Genomic DNA, 27532 nt, shown 5'->3' on the forward strand with positions numbered 1-27532 from the left:
TTACAAACTCCCAAAAAGAACAATGATTTATACAAGCATTTAAAAGTCTTAATTGGTCTGGAACTGGAGATCAAAAGTCCTACGATGAGAGGGCACTTAAATTAGAGGTGATTTCTCCCTAAGCATCATCAGCTTTCTCAGTGCCCCAGCAAGAACTGATAGCACACGGTACAGGATCTTCACTCCAAGATCCCAAAGTACGTGTTTCACTGACTGACTAAGCCTACCAGGACACCAGCCAACACAGACTACATGCTGCAGGAAAAGCAAGCAAATCCGCAGGGTGAATTTCACCTATTCCTTGCCTTAAACCATGTATTGTTTGCAGATGAACCTGTTATTTGCCAGTTCTCTCCTTCCACAGTTAATCATTACTCTTTGCACTTCCTGTGCACTTTTTCACCTTGTTTCTCTTTCCTTACTTCAGAGGTTTCTGAATGCTCTTGTAATAAGTAGGTACAGTAGTAGCATAGTATCCTATATCAAGCTCAGAGCACAGGTGATGCATTTACAAAAATCCCCTAAATATTGTAGAGCAAACGCATTAAGTAAAAGTTCTAGTATGCTTGAAGATATTTTGAATTTACAGTACAGGGAGGGATCATCTCACCTAAGTGTATGTCTTCATATCTTTGTGGAGCCCTTCACCCTAACATCTCTCCAAGCTGCGATGGCAAAGTTGAGGCTCAGTACCCCTTTTTGGACTCCCATTTGCTATACCATTTCCAGTCCACTGCTCCTCATAGCTTTCATTGCAGTGGTTATTCTCCTTGTAGGGTAGCTGACACTGCCATGGGCAGGACATAGACATCCTCCAGCAGAGGCTCTACCACCCAAATGTCCTTGCAAACTTGACACAGGTGCAAAGAGCTCAGTTCAGCTTTCTAATATTTGAATAAATTCCCTGGAGAAACTTGGGTATCTCCAAGCATGCAGGCTGCCATATGCTTTGGAAATAGACTTCCTTCTGCTTGCGCAGAACTGGCCCCAGCCTGGATCGCCCTTCAGATACCCACAGTCTTTGACAGATCTGGGCCTAAGGCAAGAGTAACAATTTGTTGTATCTTACATTGTAAGCAGAGAGGGACAAATAAATCAACAGGTGGGTTTAACAACATAAACAACATATTACTCTTGCACATGCAGTGGAATCCACTTCGTACTTCTTGTTTTCTTCCAATGCACAATTCCATGAGCTTCATCATCATGCACAGGGCAATTTGCTTACCATAGTAATAGATTTATCTCTCGTTTTATTAATAGTCATTCCAAACAAGTAAAAAAAAATTGAATCCACAAATTTAGATTTATGCCTTTGGCAAATGCACACTGTTTAGTAGATTAGCAGATATAGCTGCCCTACCCGGAAAACCTTGCTATCTGAGCCTTGTGTTATGTCCTCACAGATGTTCGCAAATAAATTCAGCCTCTGATTATTTTCAGATTAATAGCATCCTGTTCCATTAGAGCACTGCCAAATCATCGTTTTAATGCCAGTCTTGCAAGGTTTTGTGTTGTGGGTTGGTGTTTCCTTTTTTTTTGTTGCTCCTCCGCTAAAGCCTGAGCTCTCAAACACACATTTGGCAGAACAACTCAACTTTCTTTGCTGAAGTCTTGAGCAGTTCTTGTTGTAAGCCTGACTCACGTTACCCTAGGGGCTCAAAGAATGGGAGTTAATCTTCACATTTTCTTAATCATTCTCGAGACTTTTAAGGGTCTGACTCATGATTTTAATGCCTACAGTAGGCAATATCGCATATACGTTATATGTGTCATATCATCCATCTGCCAGTAAGCAAAATCCTTACAAAACATCCAATTAGATACTACTCAAGTGTTTCTAATGGACAACTCTATATTTCTCTTAGAAAAATGCACAAATGCAATGCCAAGTTACACCACTGCACTAGTCACAGCAACAGAAAATAAATTCTTCTTCATTCTGACTAAAAACAATTAGTAAAATCTACTTCCTACGCAGTCATGCAAGCGAAACCTGAACACTACGAAACTACTGCAGACTTCTCAAGTCAGCAGCCTACAAAACAGAAGGCTGTGAGCTGTGAAAACTCACTAAATATCAGCCATGCTTCCATTATACGCACCCCTGTCATTAAAACACAGGGTTGAGATGCAACTTGCAAAGGCTGGTTCCAATTGAGGAGTGTCAGAAGTGCAGATCTGCACAGCAACCCTTGCGCAACAGCAGAACATCACAAGCTCCACCCCTCTGGATGAAGACGTCAGCAAGTGCTATTTGTTACCTTGGCCGATCCCTTGAGACTGATACCTTCACCATGTCAGCTAGGTTACAGCAAATTTGTCATATACAGTATTTCTGAGAAACTCTTGTAAAAAGCAGGGGAAAATGTCTTTGCTCCTAACGTGGGATGGTAGCATGTCATGTTTAAAAACTAATGACAAAAATTTGATGACTCAAGCTGACATTTAATCAATTTTACACTCAAGTGAATGGCTCTAATTTACAGTACTTGCCATCAAGTGACCAAGACAAATTGGAGAGCCATATTTAAAGTTGAAAACAGGAACGCATACAGAAATAAATCTAAAAGCAATTCTGTCCACTTTAAGTTATCCTAAAACATGACTATATATTTATTTGAACAGTTTACTACTTCAGTTTCGGCTTTACTTTTGAAGCTACCAACAGAATCCTACTGCATTTAAGGTGAATTTGATGATCATATCTCAAAACAAATCAGAAGCATTTAGTCTGTTAGAACCATTCCTCCTCCCCCTAGCCCCCATGAATCTCATAGGCACGATTTGGTTATTCTTCATACTAGGCAAACCTAAGTAAAGAAAGAAAAAACGGAGTAAAGCCAAAAAGTACTTGGGAGATATCTTTATTTCAAGGAGATTAGAGATTAATAAGTTAAAATACTATATCTGTAATTTAATAGATTACAATTAAAGACTAGAAGAACATTCACAGAGATTAGAGGCACGAGAAATACACTACTGCTTTGATGGAAACGCCTGCTGCTCGTTTTGCTAGAAACCAAACACATTTCTCTCTACATTTTTTGCTTGCAGATGTTAAATACACTTCAGCATCACACCAAAATACCCACAGGGACATACTGTATGATTCAACACTTTAACACCTGGGTTATTTGCCCCCTGAAGCAGATCCAGTATCTCGCAGCAGTGAGAGAGAAGGGCATTCTCAATCAAAGCCTTCAGTCATTTCTATCAGAACGAAAATGGCGGAGAACTTACCCCACTCCTTGGCAGACACTGTAGAAGGTCTCTATGAGCGCCACGATTTATCAGTTTGCATCTCATGAATTTCTTTTCCTTTTTAACGCGGTTAGCCACTTTATGTGATGTGATCGACCGACTGACACACGGAAGGAACACAATGCGCTTCTTTTTAAATAACAAAAGACATTTCTTCCGATGTTTTCTTCTTGTCTTTGGATACATGTTTACATTTCACTGATTTTACTCAGTTTGCAATAATGTTGGGCCTCAGCGCAAAAGAAGTCAGCTGTTGTATGAAACAGAAAGGCAAAATACATAATGCATGCCACAGAGTGGATGCATTGAGTTAGATCTTAGCAAGCATCCGCACCTGCCACTTAGTCACTGCTAATAGCATTTTCCCAAGGCGATTTATTCTCCAAACATTTTAAAAGCAAAAATCACCAAAACTGAGGTAGAAACTGCATTCTAATGTTTCTATACCGTATTTCTCCGGCTGTATGCATACAGCACCTGTAGTCATTCATTTCTTACAGCAAAATGGTGCAGCTATAGAACAAGTTGACAATCGTTCCAAATACACTGTCTCATAAACAACTGGGGAAAAATAACAATGGAAACTGATTACAGTCACATGCGTCAAGAAAGCAACATGCTATCAGGAACCACTGTTCCAGAGAAAACTCATTACACTGAATTGTATTTACACAGAAGAATAAGTAACTTGGCTTGACAATGCTACCAAATGCTATCAACTCACATCACAGAGGAAATGCTGCAGTACACAGGAACAAAGCACAGGAATACAATTCTTGATGCATTTGGGCTAAGTATGCTCACATTGGGATTATCTGGCACTTTCTGCTTATTATTAGCAAGCAGAACTTATCCACTGAGGGTGAACTTGCTTTTTTGCTCAGCTAACAGGCCAAGGAATAGGAAATGGTCAAACACAGCTGGCCACAGATTAAGACTTGGGGCGGCCCAAGCTTTGTGTAGCTAACTACCACAAGAAATGCTTGATTTGAGGCTAAGGTAACAATACATACACATTTCTTCTTTCTCCCTGAAAAGCTTGCATTTCCACTCCTATACAAATGCTTCTGGGAGACACACTTACAGCTCCAGAGGAGCAATGGATAGTTTTCAGGAAATTAAGGATTTTACATGTTTGTATGCATTTTAATTCCAATAACCAACTCCTCAGTGCATTTACCAAATGCCTTGATAACAATTGTATGCAAACATGAAAAGCAGTAACAGCTTTTTATTTCCTAACGGCCTTTTATTTCTTCTTGTGACTGCAGACACTTCTCAACATAATGAAGAGCAATGTGATCCCACATTGGTGCCTGACAAGTTCACACTGAACATCTCAGAGGCAGCAGCTGACTCCACACATGCTGTTAGCTCACACCAAATGCTAACTGAAACCCCAGGGCATAAAGCATATTTTAGATCCAAAACACTTGCAGCCGAGTGCAATTATCTCAATAAAAGATGCCACTAAGCAAAAGCATAAGCTTTGGAAGAGTTGGTTGTTCAATGGAGTTTGAATAACATAGCAACACAGCAGCCAAATGAAAGGCGATGCAACAGCTCCAGATGGCACATGTGAAAGAACAGCACCACCTGGGTTTTTGGAAGTGTAATAGGTGCAAGTAAAGGACAAGAAATCAAGCTTAAGAACATTAGGGTTACATTTTGTTAAGCTTCTTTGGTCATCTGAAAAAGCTTCACTCATACTGTTTCATACTTCTATAGCCCAGTGTTAAGTCACTCAAGTACCTCGATGCTGATAAAAATCAAAGTAAGCAGGCTGCAGTTTTCCTTTGCCTTCCCACAGGAAGGGTCAGACAGCTGTATTCAAAACCCTACACCATACTTAACACATAGACACTGCCCACTCTTGAAGGTATGTACAAGAACTTACCTTCAGAAACTTAGCAGCTTAAGTATGCATTATAACCACACTAGTATAACTACCTGAAATGTGTACACAAAATACACCAGTTGGGACCAGGGCACGTGAGTTACAGCTGTGCCAGTTTTAAGTCATTACCATCTTTCAAGCTGCTTCCTCACATCAGCCCCCCCTCTGCAGTAGCCTGCTGGCAAGCACAGTCATGTAATACTTGCAAGCCTGCTTCAGCCAGGTTGGCATATTTCTTCAGCTAACCTAAACCATGCTGACTGAATCGGGTAAGAAAACACTGATATGTGCAGCTCTGCAAGCAGCAACCAATGAACGACAAAGAGCGACGCACAGAAACCTCTCTCATCCATTTGGATGGCTATGAATCCCATTAAAAAAAATCTGATTAATTAAGGACATTAAGTGTCAAGAAGTACAAAAAGTGGATACTTTTGAGAAAAGCTTTTTGGTTGTTATAAGCAAGACAGTCTGTAGTATCTTCAGTAACAGTTTCAAGTGAATTTTACCATCAAGTTTGTTCACATCAAGACTATGCCAACTGAGCCCTCTGCTTTGAGAATCACTGTGACCTACCAGAGAGTCAATAATGATAATTAATAACTACTGCAAACAGAAGCACTCATTGCAACAGTTAAATAGGCAGACAATTACATTTAAATTCTTCATAACTTGTCTGGTACTCAAATGCAAACAGGGGGAACAAAAGTTCCTTCTATTATATACATTACTATTCCTACACCATAAGCAATTAAGAACGGAGTTTCAGGCTGCATTCCAAGACAAATGTCTCGTTAGACTGTCACTGGAACTTTGTTGGACCATCTTCATAGAAGACTACAGTCCTACAGTCCAAGCCTAGAATGAAACACACTTGCAGCAGAGAGGATTTTAAGGTACTTGGAATCTGACGGATTCATAATTTCTGTAATTTGACAAAGACTAAAGCCTATAATACAATTTTTTATATTACAGAAATACAATTAAAAAAGAAAGTACCATTGAACACTAACCTTTAGAAATAAGGACCAAATTTACTTGCATCCATGCAAAACACTTGTTTAGCAACCACTACATTCATCAGTCTTCATATAAGCTTTTCTAAAGAACAAAGCCTAAATTGCAAAAACTGAACTAATCCCTGACTTCTCAGATCAAAAGTTTAACAAACCAGCTCAGTGCTGAAAAGAAAGGGAATCTGAGCCTCAAAGGTAGATTTCAGATTTGCTTTGCCTTCCAAGAAGTTTCCCATTTAGATTTGTAAAATAATTCCTCCTAACTTCTAGCTTTTCCAGATCTATGCCAAATAAATTGGTTTTTACACAAGTATCCTAACAGAAGTTGTGTAAACTAGGAAGGATTACAAAAAGAAGAGGGCACTTGCCCGTAAGTTTGGAGTCCAGTTTTCTGCCCATTGTTTGTTTTGACAAGGAAGAGAACTCTAAAGCTTTGAGTTCTACACTGTGGACAAGGTTTTGTTGGCATTCGAGACAAGCATATTTCAGTTACGTTCTACTGAATCCACTGTTAATGCTATAAAATCAGTTTTAATTGAACGCCTGTTTTCAGAGAGGCTGTGTTAAAGAACACTTCCTTATCTGGTTTTATAGACTGGGTAAGAAAACAATGTTACAGAAAGAGGGTTTTTTCCTATATTGTCAATACTCCCACCTAATGCTATGCATACTTCATCTCAAAAATATTAATCAAGCACAAACAAGACATTTTAGACAGTCAAAACCACACATTTAAGAAGCAGCCATTATGGTCTTTATTAGGAAAAGAATACTTGCCAGTTAAACTGCCATCATTTTATTGACTTTTCCACTTAACTTGTAGAAATTCTGTTCTTTTAAAATGGCTCTGGATCTCAGATATAGCCAGGCAGATGCTGTAATTCTAGCAAGGCATGCTCTCCTTGGAACTTTGATAGCCTTACCATGGCAAGAGCTAGCCACAACTTTGCAAAACGCAAAGTAAGCAACACATCTTTCATTTAAGCAAAGTCACTCTTGAGGCAGATTTCATACTAGCCGAACAGCGAGATAATCCATTAACTTAGGCAATCTTTTGTAAGCTTCACAAAATGAAGTGCAATTTGTAAGGAAAAAATTCATAAGATATTAGTAATGAATTTTCTTCATGTAGCTGCGCAGTCAAGTCTTATTACTCAGGCTGTAGAGGTTCAAGCTAAAACAAAATTGCAATGTCCTGTTGCTAATGCATCTGCTTTTGTCTCCCTTTTTAATAGTTCTATGCAGTTCTATGCATTAGCAGACAGAATGAGGCGTCTTCATTCACCTGAAGTAGTTTGATTCAATTCCCTAAGCAATTCACAACGCAGTCTATACACACTCTGTGAGAAGTTGCTCATTCCTGCTAAGTAATCCAGCCATCACAGAAGATATTCCTGTATTTCAAACTCCAGAAGTAGTTTCAGTTCTTTTTCATCTTCATCTTGTAGCCATGTGGCAGAACGGCATTGTCACAGGCTACATATTGTATGGATTCAATCTTTATTAATAGCTTCAGTAGATTGCCCGGGGATTTTTAGTACTGTAGTAGGCTTCACATGCAGCCACGTAAGCAGATTCTGGGAAGAAATCATCATGGTATTCTGCTAAAAACCTACGTAAAAGCACACACAAAAAACAATGAAAACATGAAACATTTAAAAGAAGCAGATATCTATTCAGTTTTTAAGCCCAGCAAAACTACAGCCCTCAAATCAGGAATTATTACGTTTTGAAATACGTCATGCAAAAAAACTGCCCTATTTTTATATATTCATAAGTCTTGCACAGTAAGAAACTTCATTTTGAGATAACTGTTCTGAAATTCAGGTGCGTGAAAAGTTTTACAGAAGCTCCACAATAAAAACCCCCAAGCTGCACTCTTCTCTAAGTGTAGCTTCAAAGAGCTATGAGGGAAAACAAGTGAAAAGATGCTTTTCCAACTTCTGTCAGTCACATGCTCAGCGTAGTCCGTGCATTTAGGATCTGCACCCTTCTAGTGAGCCTGATTTTTTCCTATCTGTTGTTGAAAGACATCCATCTGTTTTGCAGATCCTCTTCCCTAATTTCAGATTTCTCCAGTCTGCCCTTCAAATATTATTCCCACAGCCAGGTACTCAAATATTTAACAGGTCTGCTAAGATACAACCCATTCCTCAGTCCAGAAGATGAGCACAGTTGTTAATAACAGTAGTAAGAATCAGATAAAATAGCACCCTGGTCTTTTCTTGACATTCAAAAAGGTGTGTTGTGCAAACAGGGATGTGAGGGCAAAACAGTTCTTAGACCGGATGCATATGAACTTAAAAAACATGAACTTTGAATAATCAATTCTGAACAGAACTCCCAATAATAAAAGAACTGTAAGGTGAGTACAATTAAAACGGCAGCGTTTCTCCAACATGATTTGCTACTCTTCATAAACTAGGCAGGTCCTTTGATCTTAAGAAAGCCAAAGTGTCAAAGAATACTGTATATTGGTAATCACAGTGTGAACCACTGATTAATCAGCTGAGGCAAGTGTGGGGTCAGCTGTGGGAGCACAGGTGAAAGTTATGTAGCTGTGCTCCCTGGAGGGGTGGAGTTCGACTCCACCTCCTCTGAGACCTCATTTAAGGGCTGACCCTCACTGAGGCAGCATCTCTTGGAGATCACTTGCCAGGGAGGATTGCCTCAGCTCTGGTGAGTTCCCTTTTCCTTATACCTTCTGTATTTCCACCATTTTCCTTGTAATTGCCATTCTTGTTAGTACCAGTATAGTTACTGCCAATACAAATACTAATAAAATAGTTGTAGGAGTCCTATACATGGCAAGGAAAATTTAAATAAGAATACATTAATTGCTGAGAGCTCATACGGAAAAGTTACAGCACACAAACGGAGATAAATGATAAAGATTGATTCCAGTCCCTCCCCAGTCCTTGTACTAAAACATGGTCACCAAACAACTGCAAAAGTGGATAACTGGTTATATCCCACTAATTCCTGGAAAAGCAATGACAGATTCAAGTTTTTTTAGAACAAGCCAATTATTTTATGTGCCACCATTTGCTAAGAAGACACTTTGTCAGTAGCTGTTCTTCCCTAAGAATTTAGTAATTAACACTACAGAGGGACTTAAGCTAGTTTCTGGTATGAAGCATTTCAAGGTTAAGACATGCAAGTGTATTGATTGTCCAGCAGTTCACTTCCAGATGAAATGAGGGTTTATTTTTGCTTTTAGACATTACCCAAGGAATTAATCAGCAAAGTCTCCATTATGTGACTAATAACAGCATCTGAAGAACCACCTAGTTTCTGGCAACGTTCAGCTGGTGTAGATATTGCCAAGAAGGGAGAAAACTACCTCTCGTATTTAAAGCAAGGACCCAACTCTCTCTGTCACAAACTGACAACACATAAGCTATTATAACAAACAAGAGCTATGGCAAAGTTCTACACTGTCCTTATTCACAAAATCCTATATCTGATAAATACAGTAGCATCTTTTTATTTATTAGTATTCATGCCATGCTAAGTTTCTCAATGGTTCTAACAGCAGTTTTGAACTCTACTAAATAGCACAAAGCAAAACAACTATGCTACAGAGTTTTGAGAATTCATTTAAAAATATATATGGAAGCCAAACCAAAATAGCTGCATATATTGTATATATATGCGATATTACAGCATCGTTACAGCTGCACTATACTGCACTATACTAAATTCTTGTTCATAGACATAAAGACATTTAAACAGATGAAATAAAAACAGCAGTGAAATATTTTTCCCCATGAAGTGCTATGCAGTCAGTCAACGCAACAAAGCGAGTGCTGAACCCAAAATAGTTAAATGCTGGAAAGAGAGAAGGCCAGAAAGACATTCATTCCTTTCTCAAACTAAAAGGGATAAAGAAAAAAACTACAAAAGCAGAAGATCAAGAAGCAGAAGTCAAGATCAGAGCCACTAATACTTGATTAACACGCTGTTTGAACCATATTACCTAGTGACTTGTTAGCCCAAGTCATTAACAGTCACCATCTACTTTTCTACATAAAATAAGGCCATAAATTGCAGGAATACATTAAAAGATACTTTCCTAAAACGCAGAGATGCTCTTTCAAATCTACCTACAGAAAACAAGAACCATTCACAAACTCAGATCCTCCTAATCTTCACAGAAGCGTGCTATTTTATTTTCATCACACACACACAAGCACTCCTTAGTCTAGGAAAACTACTTCCAAAGGGTACAGAAATCAGAGCAATTTAAAGTTCATAATCACAAAATTATGGAATCACAGAATGACCCGGGTTGGAAGGGACCTCAAGGATCATTTAGTTCCAACCCCCCTGCCTGGCAGGGCCACCAAACATACACATTTACTAGATCAGGTTGCCCAGGGCCCCGTCCAACCTGGTCTTGAACACCTCCAAGGACGGGGCATCCACAACCTCCCTGGGCAGCCTGTTCCAGGGCCATAAAAGACCTGAATAATCACTGTGATGATCTCTGATGATCTGTTAGCTACAGATCACTTCCAAGGTGATAGGTGGTTGGCATGGGAGTGTGATAAGGCATAAAATAAAGCCTTGCATCTAATTTTTAACATACTAAGATTGCACAAGATGAAAATGTTCCGCAACAGAAGTCAATTACTAATTCTTCATTAATACGTGCTAAACAGTGACTGAAAACCACAAGGGGCAATTGTTTTCAAATTGTGTCATATCCTCTAAAACATGGTACCAAGGTGCTGGGAGTGTATTACAGTATCACAGTCTCGTGCGGGTTGGAAGGGACCTTAGAGATCATCGAGTCCAACCCCTGGGATCTGAGCCTCCTGTGTAGCAGAGCGGCACTTCTACCACTTGCGCCACAGGGCGGATTCGAACCACGGCCGCGGCATTCCTATCACTACGCCACCGGAGGCACACATATGAGTTGGTATGTTTTAAGAGAGCAACAAGAAAAGAACCTGTAGAAGAGATCTGTGTGTTACCAAGAATTGTGAGTGTTGGTAATGGGAAATAACTTCACTTTCTCTTAAAATTTTCCTGACTTTTGCTTAAGTTTATTGGTCATAAATGGCACTTTGGTGCAAGCTGAAGTGACGGCTGGTAATGCTGAGAAATTTTAACTGAGATGTTTGTGGCATACCTGCAACTCCTGAAAGGGAAAAGGAAAAAGAGCAGATACAAATCAGTTTCTGTAGAAAAGTGGTAGGAAACAGATGAAAGGACACAAGGTCAGCTTTTGACCGTTGGCTACCTGTATAAAAATAGCAGCAGCCCTTCTGTAGCAGCTTTCTATCCATACTACACCACAATGTAGGAAAAAGGCACAGAAATATTGGGAGTCTAAAAACTCTTTGCTATTAGACATTTTACTAATGCTTTGCTCTTGGAAAAGCTGAAATAGCACAAAGATCAATTACATTGAACTTGCAAGCTGAGAGCCAAGGTTCAGACACAGAGGGTACCGCACTGACTCAGTAGAGTCAAAATGGTCTGCTACAGATCAGAAGTCGCACTGCTATTTATCTTTTCAGAAATTGTTTCAATACTTTTCCCTTACAAATCTGAGGAAAATATCACCTGCTGCTTTACTGCTTCTGCATTTTTATGCTTCTTTTACATATATCTGAACAGTGAAATTGCTTTCTAGTGGACGTTTTGAGACACATCATACAGATACTTCCTGATGTGAGACTGCACACCTTTATTTTGCTGGACGTCCAATAAAACAACACTTATAGTTTACCCTCGTGTTCAGAACATGGATGTAATGACATAACGCTGCTACTTCCCTCTCTGCAATAGATTCCTAGAAGGAGAAGGATAAGAAGGAGATGGAAATAATGGAAGAGCAACCTAACAAAGACTTCTCATGTTCTACACTTCAAATGAGGCAGTCCATTAGCAAGTCCATTTCAGGTGACTCTAAAGCAATAGCCTCATAAACATACTACCATCTGGCTGTGAGTTATACAGGCAGATCTAGCAAGAAGACACACAGAACAATCATCACCCACATTAAAAGGCCACTTGGCATGTATGTCAGAACCATCTATGAGCAAGGTCACTGAATTAGTACATGATCCAAGAGCAATGCTGATACAAAAACTATTCTTGTCCTGGCAGCCTCAGCACAACTAACTACTTCAACAATTTCCACACGAAGATATCTAGTCTTCTGGATGTCAGCTATCATCACATGAACAAACTAAGGGACTGCCTGAAAGGTGTGAACTCTCCACAGAAAGGAAATCCTTACTTTTACCTTATATTAAACTTAATAATAAATAATATACAGATTTAATGTAAATTAAATCTTCAGCAATAGAGGTACGATATAGAGATACATAACATACAATACAGGGGAAAAAGGAATTATTTCCAGGAAGGTAGCACCTTGCATACTTCAGTTATAGCTCTGAGCTCCAAAAGGTAAGCAGGTGCTCCAGAGAGATTGTAGCCTCTGCTAAATACTGTTTGAAAGGCACCTGTAATGATTTATGTGAAGAAATCTGCTGAAAGAGCATGATGATTCAAGGAGCTAGAACCCATCTCTTCAAAATACATGCATTTGTCAGATTAAGAAGCTGTCTCCTCTCCACAACTACTACTGAAAGGCAACATTTTAAGCCTAAAAGGCTTAATTTCGTAAAAGGGTTTATGTTAACACCTGCCTTCCTATCCCCACCAACTGCTGGTAAAGAGACAAGTCTCCACCTGGAAGGGCACTCAGGAAAGCCTCAGATGCTTATTCCTAATATCCAATATACCAAGTAAGCAGCAGGCTTGTTCTGTTGACTAGGCCTTCACCATTCACCCAGATACAGAGACCAAGATCATCTTCCATGAGCTTCAAAGGGGAAGCACAGGACTCTGAATATGCTAAGCTGCCAACAATATAATCCAGGAAACCTGAGTGAAAATTAAAGTAGTAACTTCTAGTGAATCTTTTGGGGGAATCAGTTCTACAAGACTTGTCCTTGGTTAGTCTTGAAGGTGAAGACTCACTTTTGGCAAGTCCAATACAGATCTCAGAATTAATTCCAAGAGCTGTCTTCTGAAAAAGCTACCGTAAAACAAAATATTTTGGGCATGCTCTACTGTAGATGCATGACATCAACTTACACAATTATGATTAGGTATATGCTTCTCAGCCAAATATATAGGCACCTGAAGACGTGGTAAGCTAAAGGAAGAGCAGCAATCCACAACATAGTTTCCATAAGTATTTTTGACAAGGCAATCGAGCCTCACTTGATAACAGTAAGTATACTCAAGGATATTCTTCTGCTCTATCTGGTAGGTCTGAATCAGAGAGTCCAGAAAATAACAGACTCTACAGTACAAGGCATTTATTACTGATTTAAAAGCCTTTACTGTAAAGGTACCAGAATTCTGAGAGGAACCAAAATGGCAGTTAGCTTTCTGGCCACCCAATGAATACACCAAAGCTAAAAATGCAAATGTGAGTATTGGTCCAAAATGGTAAGGCACATACATTCACTGTGCAAGCAGAGTTCCCTCACAGCAATGTTTCAAAAACTTTAGAGCTACAAACAAGTAAAGGAATATTTTTTTAATGATTAGGATTTTTGAAACCTCTACCTGGCCACTGACACTCAGAACTCTGATTCTATCATACTTTAGATACAATTCATTTAAGTTTTCTAATATGTCCTAATTGCTATACTTCATGAATAATTTTTAATCAAGGAACCGATTAATCCAGGAATTGACAAGCAAGCAGAAAAGTGCTAATTAACAGGAGAGAAAAAATAACACAATCACATGCTTGGACCTTTCAAAAAAGGATTGTTTTCAATTTGTTGTCACCTTGTAACTTTAAGTCATAATGAGATGAAAGTCACAAGCAGATTTACATAGATATTTTCTGCTTTGCTCACCATGTGCACTACCCCATTTTTATTTTTTTTCCTATCTCAGAAAGCCACAAATAATCTTTCATCAACTGCACGTTAGCACAGACTAGTGGCCATAATTTACCACTGCAATTAGGTATTCTATGCTCAAGAAACGTTGAGATAACAAGAACAGAGGTCTATTTTTTAAGGTTACTTCTAACAACAGCCCATAATCCTTGTAATAAGTGTTTCTGGCAATGCAGAGCTCTGTGATTTGGTCACTTTCTGACATGGCTCCCTCCCCATAACATACTCAAAAACACTGAAAGTACTTTTCCACCCACAGAGCAGATTCATGCAATAAGTAAAAGCAGGTTATAAAATAACAGAAATAAAAATGAAGAATCAACTTATAGTGCGTGCTGAGTTTGAGAGATCAGTGGGTTTCAACAAAAAAAACCAAGTATTTAACTATTAAGAACGTATTCTTCTACAATCTGAAAAGCTACGCATACTTGTCAAGCTGAGGCTATCGGAACTTTTATAAAAGCATTTTGGGAATATAATTGTTCCATTACTCATTCTCTGCTTCAAGAAACTTGAAACACCTTTCTAAACCACAAACTACACTGACAGAAATTACCTCAGAGAAGATGGGTCTTGCTGTTCTAAAAACAACAGACAGGTTATAGTCTCCTAACTCCTAAGCGTCTACTGCTGGTCAGTAGCCCTGGGACAACACTTTTCCAGGTCAAGGCTGTATTCAAAGAGATGAAAACAAGGAAGCAAACTGGCACATTCTTGCCTGTTGTTTAAGCAGCATCTGAAGGCATAATAAGCAACTCACAATAAAGTGAAGTCATGTACAACACAACCCATCTTCAGAAGCATTTTATTAAAAATGTGATTACGTTATAGAATTAGTTAAAAGGCAAAAATTTATCTCTACAATCACATACTGGTAGGGAGATTTAATCAAGTGCTCTTTGGTAATACAATTACTAGTCAGCAGGCAACAGCTATTGTGGTAATCTCCACTGCTTGCTCCTAAGACTAAGTTCCAATTAAGAAATTCTCTGAAGCCAACTAGCAAGTAGTTTTTTCAGACTACAGCTCTTTTACACATATTACTGGAATAGGTACTGGAATAGGCTCCCCAGGGAGGTGGTTGAATTGCCATCCCTGGATGTGTTTAAGAGCCGTTTGGATGTGGTACTAAGGTATATGATTTAGTGGAGGGTTGTTAGAGTTAGGGTACTGGTTCAGCTGCAGTTGGACTTGATGATCTTCAAGGTCTTTTCCAACCTGGGTAATTCTATGATTCTATGATTATGAATTATTTCAGGGCCATAAAATTTGAAGTTAAGACTTCAGGTTGTCATTTAATTTGAGAAACTAGTTTTCTTTACTTCTGCAAATTCCGCAATTGAAAAATGAATTTTTATGTTCTCCATGAAGAAGCGTTCATTATGTACACTTACAGAATGCTGTGCTATGCACAAAGAGTACAGCCTCTATTTAATATAAAACTCAAGGATGAATTTCACATACTCCTTAAAAAAATGATGTCTGGAAAAACTGAGATCAATCTTGATGAGCAACAATCTGACAAATGAATGAAAAATATTACTGATGTAGCATCTCAAAGTGAATTGAAAGCATCTATAAAGTACTGAGCAAACTCAATCAAGCCAGCTTCAGACAAAGCGGTATATTAAACAAGTCTCGGTTTCTAAGCCTACATGAGATTAACAGTATAAATGTTAGATGAAACTGTAAATTTTAGCAGTATGTAATCATAATTCAAAATGGAATTAGTGGCTATGCCAAAACTGAATCAGCTGTGTATCACATTAAAGTTTTAACAAAGTGAATAAACTGCTTTGCTTGGCGTGCTCTGCCTAGAATTTAAAGAAGATTCAGGAACAGTTTTATTAATGCTAACAGACAGCTTCAATCTCTTTTCTGCTCTTAGAAAAATAAAAGAAGACTATTTTCAAGCTTGTCAGTGCAGAGTAATTCACTGTAAGAAATTAGGCAGTCTGAAGTAAAGTGGCTATCTAATGCAAACAGACCATGTAAGACAGTTCTTGTTTAAAAAAACAAAGCTAGAGCAGAACTGATAAAAATATTCTTAATAGGCATTCATTCATTCACCCCTTTGTTCCGATAAAGGAACAAAAAAATGCAATCTGAGGAAAAAATGAGTACAAGACACAGCCTCGAACTCAATTTTTTCCTCTTGTGATGAGAAGCAGGTAACACAGAAGTATTTCTGTAATAAAGAAATAAATCACGTCTGAGTTTCTAGAAGTTACTTAACCACTTTCACTAACACGTGAGAAAGAAAAACACCCAAAAGAAAGATTTCCTAAAGCACCAGAAAATACATCATTTTCTTTTTAAAAAAAAAAATAAATCCATTTACACTGTCTTCTACGTACATTTACAGTATAGTATCAAGAAACTGAGTTTAAGAACGGGATTTTTGATTGAGCTGTGTAAAATTAAACACTTCCTGCAGCAGTAACTGCAATTTTGAGAGTCTTTAAGAAATGTTCCCAATTTGACAATTTCTGACCGAGTTACAGAAAACTTTTCAGTATAGAAACCGTAAGAACAGCATCAGCAAAACAAAACATAAGCAAAAAACAACAGCTTAGAAAGCACTGCAAAACGATGCCCAGGCCACAGATATTTTCATTTACCAGATCAGATAAGCAATATTCATGCTCTGCTCATTCAAGGGTGGAGCAGATGGTGGTGTCATTTTGGTTTAATTGTAATCTAGTCTCAAGCACTGAATGCCTCACAGCACTGCAGCACTGTTCTGTTTCCCAAAAGGAATCCCTTTTCTGCATTCTGAGACCACTGTGCAATGCAACACAAAGCATGGTAAGCAGGGACTAATGGGACATTCGCTTCAGAAGCACAGCATTATTTGGCCTAAAAATGCTTGTGTGGAAACACCCACTTTTTCTTCTCCCTATTTACAGATGCTAAACATATGAACAAAATGATCAGATAGAAGAATACAATATATTTGGACACTGCTAACATAAATTTTAATTGCTTCCTTACTGGCATGTGGTGGCATGTTTCTTCCTTTATCCTATCCCATTCCACTTTAGCTTATCCATATAACAGGATAAGGGTATTTAAGACAGAGTTAAGGTCTGCCCTGACACAGAAGAATCAGAACAAGAAGAGGTCTGAAAAACTGATCAACAGCAGATTAAGCATCCTAAGTAACACCCATTAGAAGCAAAGATACCTAGTACCTGGCTTCCAAAAATACATATTAATGCTGTCATGTTTAACATAATATTGAGTACAATATGCAGACATACTAATTAGAGTAATGACAAGTATATTACAGCGCAGACATGACTGTGCTGCCTCTAGCTGCAATGTCAGTGAGAATTTGGGTACCTCTACAAGCCACTGCACTGTGTAACAGAGAAGCTTTTTTCTTCAAATGCAGAGCTAGAATAGTCTTTCCTTAAAGCCATCATTAACAAGAGGTTCTTTCTGTCACACAGACTCGCAAACTGAAGTACCCCATCATTGTTTATTAAAACATTATGTATTAAAGTTAAAGGAAATCTGAACTTCATTCACTATTATTACTTCTGTAATTCGTTTCATCATGTTCTTGCAACTATGGGAATTAACATCTCAGAAACCTCTTGACATTTTGGAACGCTTAAATATGTGTAACAATGTAGTCAGTACTACTGTAGCAGTTTATCACATTACCTTAGAAACATTTCAAAGTGTTTTACTAAAGCCTTGAGGTTCTTGTCAGGAAAGCACATCTTCCCGAGTATTTCTGGTAGCTTTACTGTAAATAAGAAAAATACTGTTTACACTTTTTTCTTAAAAAGCAATTTCTAGTTACATTTATCCACAGTGTAGAAAAGAAGCTAAGAATCCATTTTCACTGCAGCCTCCATCTCTCTTTGAAAGATGCTCAATCATCTTCCAAAACCTATCCATAACAAACATGCTAAGAACACAGATTCTGCTTGGTTTAATGTTTGATAACGCACTGGAAGCGGCACTTCTTTACCTTTTTTGTTTTTATTCTCTGCAAGCATCCATTTAATGAAAGTAAACTGAAAGAATAAACAACATCCTAAGGGTTTTAAACAGATTCAAATGTACATTTCTCTAAAAACAGAACTGAGATTAAGTAAACAAACAAATCACAGCCACTGCCAACAAAAACAAAAGAAAAAGCAGTTACGATTCTGGAAGTTTACCAAACATGCGTAGCAAATGTTGGGATCCATAGATGTATGATGGAGGTGGTGGTTGATCACTTGGTGGATAGTTCTCTGGCATCAGTTTCCAGGACAAAACCTGAACATAAAGCATGAACTGAGATCATTATAGAATCCTAATCAATTTAGTCAGTACAGAACTCTAAAGTCTGAGACAAAGTAATTAATCTAAACAACACCTTTTCTCATGCAGTCCTACTTCCAGGCCCACCATACCTTTGAACACTGAATCTAACATAACAACGAAGACCAGTTACCTCATTCAATTCATTGTTTCTTCTACCTTCAAAGCCGGTAAAAACTGCACTCCCTTCCTTGCTAGGAGTCAGAGTTATAGGTGAAGATGATCCACTATGAACAGGGGTTTCTTCAAAAAAGAAACAAATATATATATAAACAATATGTTTTGTGGAACAACACTGATAAAATATTTACAGTATTAAAACACCAGAATTCAGTAAATGCTTCTCATTCAGTTCACAGCTCACATGACTTTAAAAAGGAACAGAATTTATTCTTGTTTGCAGTAACAGCTACAACAGTAAAACCTACTTTTCTCCAGGTGCAGGAAGAGCTTTGGCATAGAAGTCGGGGTCTCAAGATGCCGTCGTTTAGGTTGTGGAGAAGCACTGCTTTCTGACAGCCTGTCACAGTTAGAGGTGTGCCGCGTAGAACGTCTCAATGACTGCAGAATTTCAGGCTCAGCCTTCCTTCTTTTTGGTGTGGCTGGCTCTGCTGGTGCAGGCTGGCTGTCTGTTGACTGAGGTGTTGGTGGATTCAGCAGTGGGGGGCTTGGGGAAAGCTCCTCCTGATTCCTAGGAAACAAACACAACTTCACAGAACTGAAAAGATGAGGCGGTCTTTCCTTTAAACAGTAAGTCTCACAAATCTTGTTAAACACTTATTTGAATTACACAGCCTCCTCTCAAGAACGAGCAAAGTAAAAAGAGCTTATTTTAAATAACAGTTTCCTGAATGACATTTATTTCAAAGGTTAATGAACATAAATTAATATTACATTAAAATGCAACTTCATGAAGATGCAGCATAAATCCAGTCAGTACAAACCCTTTTTTTGGAGCTAATCAGATAGAAATTTACAACTAGTATTCTGAATTCAGGCAAGTAATTCAGAAAGCAGTTAAACAATTTATCAAGAAGACTATTTTTAAGCCGAAGCAAAGAAATCATGGCATTCTAAATGCATAACCACTTTCTACAACATTTTTCACGTGAGAGAAGCAGCATTAGACTCTTTATAACTGATGTACCTGTTAGTATTTGTTGAGCTCTCTTTGATAGGAAGAAAGAATTTTGATGAAGTCACCTTCTTAAATTGAGCTTGCTCATAAGGATAGAGCAAAATTAATGGAAGAGTAAAGTCAAAGGTTATTCTCAGCCCATCCACCATCTCTTTACACAGCTCGACGCTACAGAGAAAAAAGAAAGAGGAATTTCAAAGATACGCATCAAAATGTTCTATTGTTCATGATCTGTAGGTAAGGGGATACTCCCAAATCTTAACTATGACATACTGATTTCATCCCTCCCCTTTGTAATAAACAATTAAAAGCATACCAAGTTTAGAGTACTTAAATAAGAGTCATTTTTCAGAAAGAAAAAAGTAAGCATTTAATAAACTGAATCCCTGCCTAGAAGCCATATGCAGAATTTGAACTATCACAGCAAAGATGCACTTAAGGCTGTGCTTAAGAGACCTCCAGTAAATCAAGAAAAAAACAATGGATTTGCATTAGAGCAGATCAGCTTCCAACTGTCTGCTCCCAGTAACTAAAGCACTACATTTGGAGGCTACAAGGAATTTCTGATTTAGGTTTCTGTAAAATAGTCATGGCGTCAGGTGATGGGCAGACAGCATTACAAGATACGTGAACTCAAGCATCCAGGCTGCTTAAAGCACTTCTGATATCTGTGCTTCATCTGCGAATGATGATACTAACTTCTCACTTCTCATATATATGCACATGGCACAATCAAATGTTACCAATGAGATCCACATTAGAAGTTTTCTACCTCCCATTAAAACTGCTTAAACTAAAAAACAAACAAACAAAAAACAACCAAGCCACTGCCTACAAGTTGGGTCAGTGCAGCACCATGTGCAGAAATTCCACATTTAAAAAGGTCAGTCACCTTCAGTGCAGTAAGGACAACAGCAGCATTATCAGCTCAAGTTCATCTACTAAACGGCCCACTGAAATTCTGAACTCATGACCTACCAAAGCATCATCTTTAAGTTACATAAATATAGACATCTAAATATCAAAAGGTAAACACCACCTTTGATTCGTATTACTCATGTCTCATTTAACTTCTTGTTTGAGACATTACAAAGAAAGTAATGAATGACATCAACAAAGTGAAACACTTATGCAAACCAAGATATACCAGGAAACAGCACAGTTATGCAGTGCTGAAAAAAAAAAATCCTGACTTCCATTACATTCTATGTTTGATAAAATGCAAAATTTCACATCAGTGTAGATTTAAAGGAGCAGCCTCAGAATCACAGAATCATAGGGGTTGGAAGGGTCCAACCCCCCTGCCAAAGCAGGTTCCCTACACCACGTCACACAGGTAGGCATCCAGGTGGGTCTTGAATATCTCCAGAGAAGGAGACTCCATCATCTCCCTGGCAGCCTGTTCCAGTGCTCCGTCACCCTCACCATAAAGAATTTCTTGTGCACAATCATGCAGAACTTCCTATGCTCCAGTTTCTGGCTGTTTCCCCTTGTCCTGTCTCCATACACTGCTGAAAACAGTCTGGCCTCACCACTTTGTCCCCCACACTTTAGGCATTTATAGACCTGGATCAGATCCCCTCTCAGTCTTCTTTTCTCAAGGCTAAACAGACCCAGTTCACTTAGCCTTTCTTCATAGGGGAGATGCTCACCATCTTTGTGGCCCTCCGCTGGACTCTTTCCAAGAGATCCCTGTCTTTTTTGTACTGGGGAGCCCAGAACTGGACACAGTACTCCAGATGAGTATAATATAAACACTAAGACAGACAGTTCAGCCCTAAGAGCATGAAATGCAAGTTAATTCTTATTGTGGCTGTGTGCTAAAGCTTATACTTACTTCTTCTCTGGTGGCACATAATGAAGATTCATATTAGCATGTGGAGTCACTTGATGATGTCGAGACCTTTCATTGGCTGAAAATGCAGCATTAATAGCAAAATGTTTCACATATGACTCCAGGATGGTTATTATATTTGTCTGGCAAGGAAGCTTCACTAGCTGAAAAAGAAACAACAAACTTACATCTTACAAAAATAATTAGTAAATGTAACCACCTAAAACAGGAGCCAATGAATTTGAGGGGCTTTTTTAAGTCTCTACTGCATAACACGCCAGGTACAGAAATGTTATGCCCTTAAACAGAATGAAAACTTCCTGTTTTAGCTATACAGAAGTCTGCTCCCTGCATTCTTTTTGCTCTTCCTCATGCTATCTAAGCTTTCTTTTGCAACAAAGCTCAAAAAAAGGGGTTGCCATATGCCATGTATATTAACATAATTGCTTTTATTTCATACCCGTTTTCGTCTGTTAATATAGTAACAGTCTTCTTCAAGCTTCTTTTTCAAGACTTCTGGAATTTCTATGTTTATTGCTCTTTCTTCCATCTCCCTTTTTGAATGAGTGTCTTGATCTTCTTTCTACAAGAGGCCAGTGAAAGAAACAATACGTTATTTGTGCTTACTAATGTTAGTGAAAAAGTACTTCAACACATTCACTGACATTCAATGAAGTTCCGACAACAACAGTAAAACTGCATTACTTTTATAATTATAAGAAAATAAGTTTATAGTAGCTATACCATAAGCAATAACAGTGCTTTCATACCATCTGTAAATTCAGTTTGATTTAGTATTCACTTGAGTATTTAATACAAAGGAACAAACAAATTTGTTGTTTTGCTGCTTCAGATCACCTATGTTATACTGGTTTGATACCACAGGCCTTCAGAGCAACCTACTTACGCTGAGCTCTGCTTTTGCTAAAGCAGAATAGAGAGACGTCCTTCCCTGAAGCTCACCTTCTATATCTTAAAGGCCAGCACTCATTTCACGGTGAAATACAAAAGCTATCAAGATGCTACTGCTGCACCTGAGTAGATCAGTAAGATTTTACAGCACCTACAAAAGCAGATAATCTAGTTTGTTTTCTCCACACAAACTTTATGTGTTGCAAGGGAGAAAAAAAGAACCAAATGTATACTTACAGATTACTATCAAAATTCCACATTATGACATAACCTGTAACATTCAAAAACTCAACCATGGTAGGAAATTTACATTTAAATTACAGCTAAATCACAGAATCATAAAACGCTTTGGGCTGGAAAGGACCTTTAAGATCATCTAGTTCCAAATCCTCAGCTATAGGTAGGGACACCTCCCACTATTTTTTAGCTTTCCTAACCTATATAAGCCACCAACCATGATGTATATATCCTTCTTTTCAAATTCTCCAGCATTTTAAATACTGATATTTAAATTAAAGTCAAGAAGATAATAACTATACCATTTCTGTCCTCTCTTCTATTTCACTTTCTTCACTTTTTATTTCTTCATCTGTTCCTTCATCACTGTCATCAGAAGAACTACTTACAGCTGTGTAAAAGAAATTTCAGATATTTTTTTTTGCATTATTACATTGCACAGGCCTAAATTATAACAAGTTGTTATTTTTATGTTATTAGAATTGTTTGTTCTTATTAAGCACACATTCGTTCATTCTTATTTACAGCACATGATAAGCTCCATGGAAATGGAAGACAAGAAGTTTACAGACGTAATTCTACATCCCTTCTAAATGAAGCACACGGATCAAAAAGTCTCTTTATACTGCTGTATGCATAAATATTTTCAGTTTTTTAATTGAACTTCAGTTCTGAACATGGGATTAATGTATTAATTATTCAATCAGGAAACTGCCAGAACATCAGCAAAGTGCCAGTCCTCATAATGGTTTCCAGGTTACAAAGAAAAGTAAACTGGGAGAGGTGGCTTAATAGTGAAGTCCAGCAGTCAACTTAGAGGAAAAAAAAACCTTATTACCACTCCCCATATATATACAAAGGAACATCAGCAAGGAAAGTGTCTAATTCCTTTACACCAGTAGGAAAACTAGGGACCTCTTGCACGTAGTAAACAAAACAGTAAATACTAAATAAAACTGCATTAGACTCTGATATCACTGTCTGAAAGAGTTGACAGGAGAAAAAGTCTCCAGAACACAAGAAAAAAATGTGGTTATGCAGGCCTAAGAGATGCTTAACATGAAACACTGCACTCAATATGACTGCCTCAGTATAGTTTCATAACACTCATGTCATTCTAAAAGCAAGTTGAAGTGCTCACTGTACCCTTAGCTCAAAGTTAAAGGCATTATGCTAGTTAATAAAGAATAAAAACAAACTCACTTTTTTCACTATTATGATCATTTTCTTCAGCAGGAAGACTTTTTAAAACAGAGTCAACGCCAGGTAACCTGCAACGTCTCTTCTTTCTTCCTTTTCTTCTCCTATAGAGCATAAAACAGTTCACTTAAACTTGGCCAATCTCATTTAATTTATTCATCTTAACTAACATCATTACATGAAAACACACAGGATATATATGTTTGCGTTATTTTCATTAATTAACATTGAAATAATTTGGGCAATGCTCATTTTAGAGTAGATACCTTCACTAACTTATATTTGTCTTCTCAAGCAGATCCTCAAGTTGTGTTTAAATGATATTAAGTTATTGCCTCTGGCTCAAAAATTCCCCTGGCCTTCCTAAGTTGCTTTTCAAGTACATTAGAATTACCCAGGTTGGAAAAGACCTTGAAGACCATCAAGTCCAACCGCAGCCTAACCAGTACCGTAACTCTAAAAACCCTCCACTAATTCATATCCCTATGTACCACATCCAAACGGCTCTTAAACACAACCAGGGATGGCGATTCAACCACCTCTGTGGGGAGCCTATTCCGGTACTTAACTACCCTTTCTGTAAAGAAGTTCTTCCTAATATCCAACCTAAACTTGCCCTGGCCCAACTTGAGGCCATTTCCCCTCATTCTGTCACTTGTCACTAGTGAGAAGAGACCTGCCCCACTCTCACTGTAAGAACCTTTCAGATACTGGAAGAGGGTGATACTTTACTTTGAGAAAATGTACTTCCAATAAAATAGCATTTCACAGCAATGGCTAAGAATAACACATAGTTATTAAACATAGACGACACTTAAACAACATTAAAACCCTGAATACATTTAAACCTACACATAACAACATGTACCTTATAATGAAAGAGGAGCTCCCAGGAACGCACTGACTGTACTGAACAGGTACGTACCATCTACAAAATGAGCTTAGAGAGCAAACTCACATACAGAAGTAGCTGTTTGAATCTGGAAGTGAATCTCTTCTTCATCTTGAGACTAAAAGAATTACTTACATGCGAGCCACAGCCTTCCGGGCCAATTTACGCTGTAATCTGCGATTTTCGTCAGTATCACGAAGGACATGATCTTCAGCTGCCCATCTATCCCAGCTAAGGAGTGGTCAAAAGAAAATTACTGATGGCTTAAATACATTCCATTCATGATTTTTAGTAAATTAATACAGCTTAAAGGTAAGAATTACTATTTTAACATCATTCAGAAGCAACACTGAGTTGCATTCTTCAGTATTCACATGGCTTCCACACTGACACTGCTGTGTCAAGGCTTGAGAGCTTTTAGGCATCACATGGTAGCATTTGTAACACCAATACAAGCTATAGACCATGGTCAGAGACTGCACTCATTCAACCACAATAGGCAAACTACCTCGGCCTAGGTCTAATAAAGGACAAAAACTAAAATTAGGTATATGGGTTCTTACCTTCTGTTCCAACCGTTGAAATGGATTAGATATTCTGGAATCTTTCTGCCTTTCTCATCTTTACCAACAATAATATCAACAATCTGAAACAGTGAACAACACACATTATATGGCTTGAAAGAAAGCGAGCTTCTGAGTATTTAAGGAATTTATACACACACCAAAAAAAAAAAAATTAAAAACACCTAAAATTTGTCATTGACTGTTTATATGAGAAAAACATACAAATTTGCTCACATTGGTGAGCAAAAAGTTGCTTTTTTCAGTAGGCTGTATCACAATTTAGACGTGTAGATAGACTATACCTCTTCAGGAAACAACAGCACTATATGTAAACCACAGAAACACTGTTCTCTTGAGTACATAATCAAGCTCTGAAACAAATATATTTTGTATATCACAGAATCACCCGGGTTGGAAGGGACCTCAAGGATCACGTAGTTCCAACCCCCCTGCCTGGCAGGGCCACCAAACATACACATTTACTAGATCAGGTTGCCCAGGGCCCCGTCCAACCTGGCCTTGAACACCTCCAAGGACGGGGCATCCACAACCTCCCTGGGCAGCCTGTTCCAGGGCCTAACCACTCTCCTAGTGAAGAACTTCCCCCTAACATCCAACCTAAATCTTCCCTCTTTCAACTTAAAACCATTTCCCCTTGTCCTGCTATTATCAGCCCTTTCGAAGAATTTACTCCCCTCCTGGGTGTAAGTTCCCTTCAGGTATTGAAAGGCTGCAATGAGGTCACCCCGCAACCTTCTCATCTCCAGGCTGAACAAGCCCAACTCCCTCAATATGAGGTATATATGAGCTTTTGTTTCTCTTTCACTTAGGTAAAATAACAGGATCACATAACGGCTTGAGTTGGAAGGGACCTCAAAGACAACCTCGTTTCAGCTACAAAAATCATCCTCTCAGGCACCCACAGGTTTATTTTGACCAAGTCAGGTCAAAGTAAACCAAAAATCATTATTTACACCAGAGGTTTTTTCTGAGGAGTTGCTTAGAGACAGGGTTTGCTTCTTTCTCACATTAGTAAAACACACAGATGCACTGCATTATATACCCTTATCTTTCATCTGTTTTCTTCTTAGTACGGTACAAAAAACCAGTCAAAAGAGAGAGATATTTCACAATGGATCATTAAGATCAACAGGACAACTAAAAACAAAGAAATCATCCCACCCTCGCATGAATGGGCCCATCACATAGTTCAAGGTGCAGCCAGCAGATGGGCCATAAGAACGTTTAATTTCAGAGCCCAGAATGTAAGAACCGTTGAACCAAAGGAGAGTTTTGCTGCATCTCAGGGTATTTTAAAGTAAAGAAGAAGGTACTATCAAATTTTCACTCTGAGATTGCCTCTAGGGCCTGCTGCAGTGATGGCTGTTGGGATGGTTGGAACATAACAATATGTGGAGAAACACAAGGAGAGCTCAAATTATCACAGGAAACTGGAAGTTTGGAAAACACTGACCTACACCACTAGTGAATTCCAGGCACAAAAGTACAATCTGATCAAGGATCCAGTTGATCCGCCTGAACACAACACAAGGCCCCGGCTCCGCCCGCCTCTACCAGCAGGGCCGGGCGCCACTCGAGCGCCCAGGCCGAAGGAGCAGCTCTGAGGGCCCGGCCAAGGGCACAGCAACGCTCGGGCACCGGACGGGACCCGCCCGTTCCCGGTGTCCGCTCCCCGCGCCCAGTGGTAGCAGCGATGCCGCCCCGCCTGCCCGCCGCCGTCTCCCGCCCCTCCTCCGCCTCCCCCCCCCTCCCGCGCTCGCACCCGGAAGCGGAGCGGCGGCGACGGAGCGTTAAGGGCGGCCCCGCCTCCACGCGGGTCGGGGCTTAGGGACAGGGTGTGAGCGCGGGCCGGTCACCTTAGCATCATAGAGCACTTTAGCCTTGGTGGGGTCGGGCTCGAAGCAGAGAACTCTCTCCCCCCGGTGGAACTTAAATTTCATTCCCCGCGAGGTCATTTGTTCATCATGGCGCAAAGGAGAGCGCCCCGCCCCGCCCGCCGGGGAGGTGCTGCCGCCGGTCCCGCCCTCTCCGGCTCCTCAGGAGGAGGTGGAGGGGCGATGGGGTGTAAGAAAGGGGTCGGAATGGGAGCTGTAAAGCGTTGTATGGCTCTGCTGGTTAAACCTTGTGCCGTCCTGTGCTGCCAAGATGGCCATTTCGACACCTCCAGGGGTAGTGACTCTCTGGGCGGCCTGTTCCAGCGCCTCTTAATGAGGATAAATTCTTTGTGCAGCTATCCTGTCCAGGAGTTACCGTGCTTAAAGAAGAAATAACAGCAGAGGAAACTGAGCA

The 27532-nt window shown here is 39.1% G+C and overlaps 1 protein-coding gene across 5 annotated transcripts; it reads right to left on the reverse strand.

The window, feature by feature from the left end:
* Window positions 1–2851: 2851 nt before the first annotated feature.
* On the reverse strand, window positions 2852–27248 carry MSL3 (MSL complex subunit 3). Of its 5 annotated transcripts, none has more exons than XM_015887083.2 (13): window positions 27100–27248; window positions 25220–25302; window positions 24792–24887; window positions 23768–23868; window positions 22867–22955; window positions 21876–21998; window positions 21419–21579; window positions 19591–19749; window positions 18872–19134; window positions 18577–18686; window positions 18299–18398; window positions 17793–17877; window positions 2852–7789 (listed from the first exon to the last, which is right to left on the reverse strand). In XM_015887083.2, the coding sequence occupies exons 1-13, from the start codon at window positions 27196–27198 to the stop codon at window positions 7690–7692; spliced, it is 1569 nt and encodes a 522-aa protein (XP_015742569.1). In that variant the 5' UTR covers window positions 27199–27248; the 3' UTR covers window positions 2852–7689. The 5 variants fall into 5 exon arrangements, with proteins under 5 accessions (XP_015742569.1, XP_015742586.1, XP_015742577.1 ...); XM_015887100.2 differs by having other exon boundaries at window positions 27006–27120; XM_015887091.2 differs by lacking the exon at window positions 27100–27248 and adding an exon at window positions 26697–26899.
* Window positions 27249–27532: the final 284 nt, after the last annotated feature.

Source organism: Coturnix japonica, chromosome 1 (assembly GCF_001577835.2).
Source record: "Coturnix japonica isolate 7356 chromosome 1, Coturnix japonica 2.1, whole genome shotgun sequence".
Classification (NCBI taxonomy): Eukaryota; Metazoa; Chordata; class Aves; order Galliformes; family Phasianidae; genus Coturnix; species Coturnix japonica.

Coding starts and splice junctions, on each gene's coding strand:
- MSL3 (XM_015887083.2), bottom strand. CDS start 27,198: ATGACCTCGCGGGGAATGAAATTTAAGTTCCACCGGGGGGAGAGAGTT. Junction 19,750..21,418: donor TATGTGCCACCAGAGAAGAA/GTAAGTATAAGC, acceptor TTTTCTCTGTAG/CGTCGAGCTGTGTAAAGAGA. Junction 18,687..18,871: donor CTTCCTGCACCTGGAGAAAA/GTAGGTTTTACT, acceptor TCTTTTTTGAAG/AAACCCCTGTTCATAGTGGA.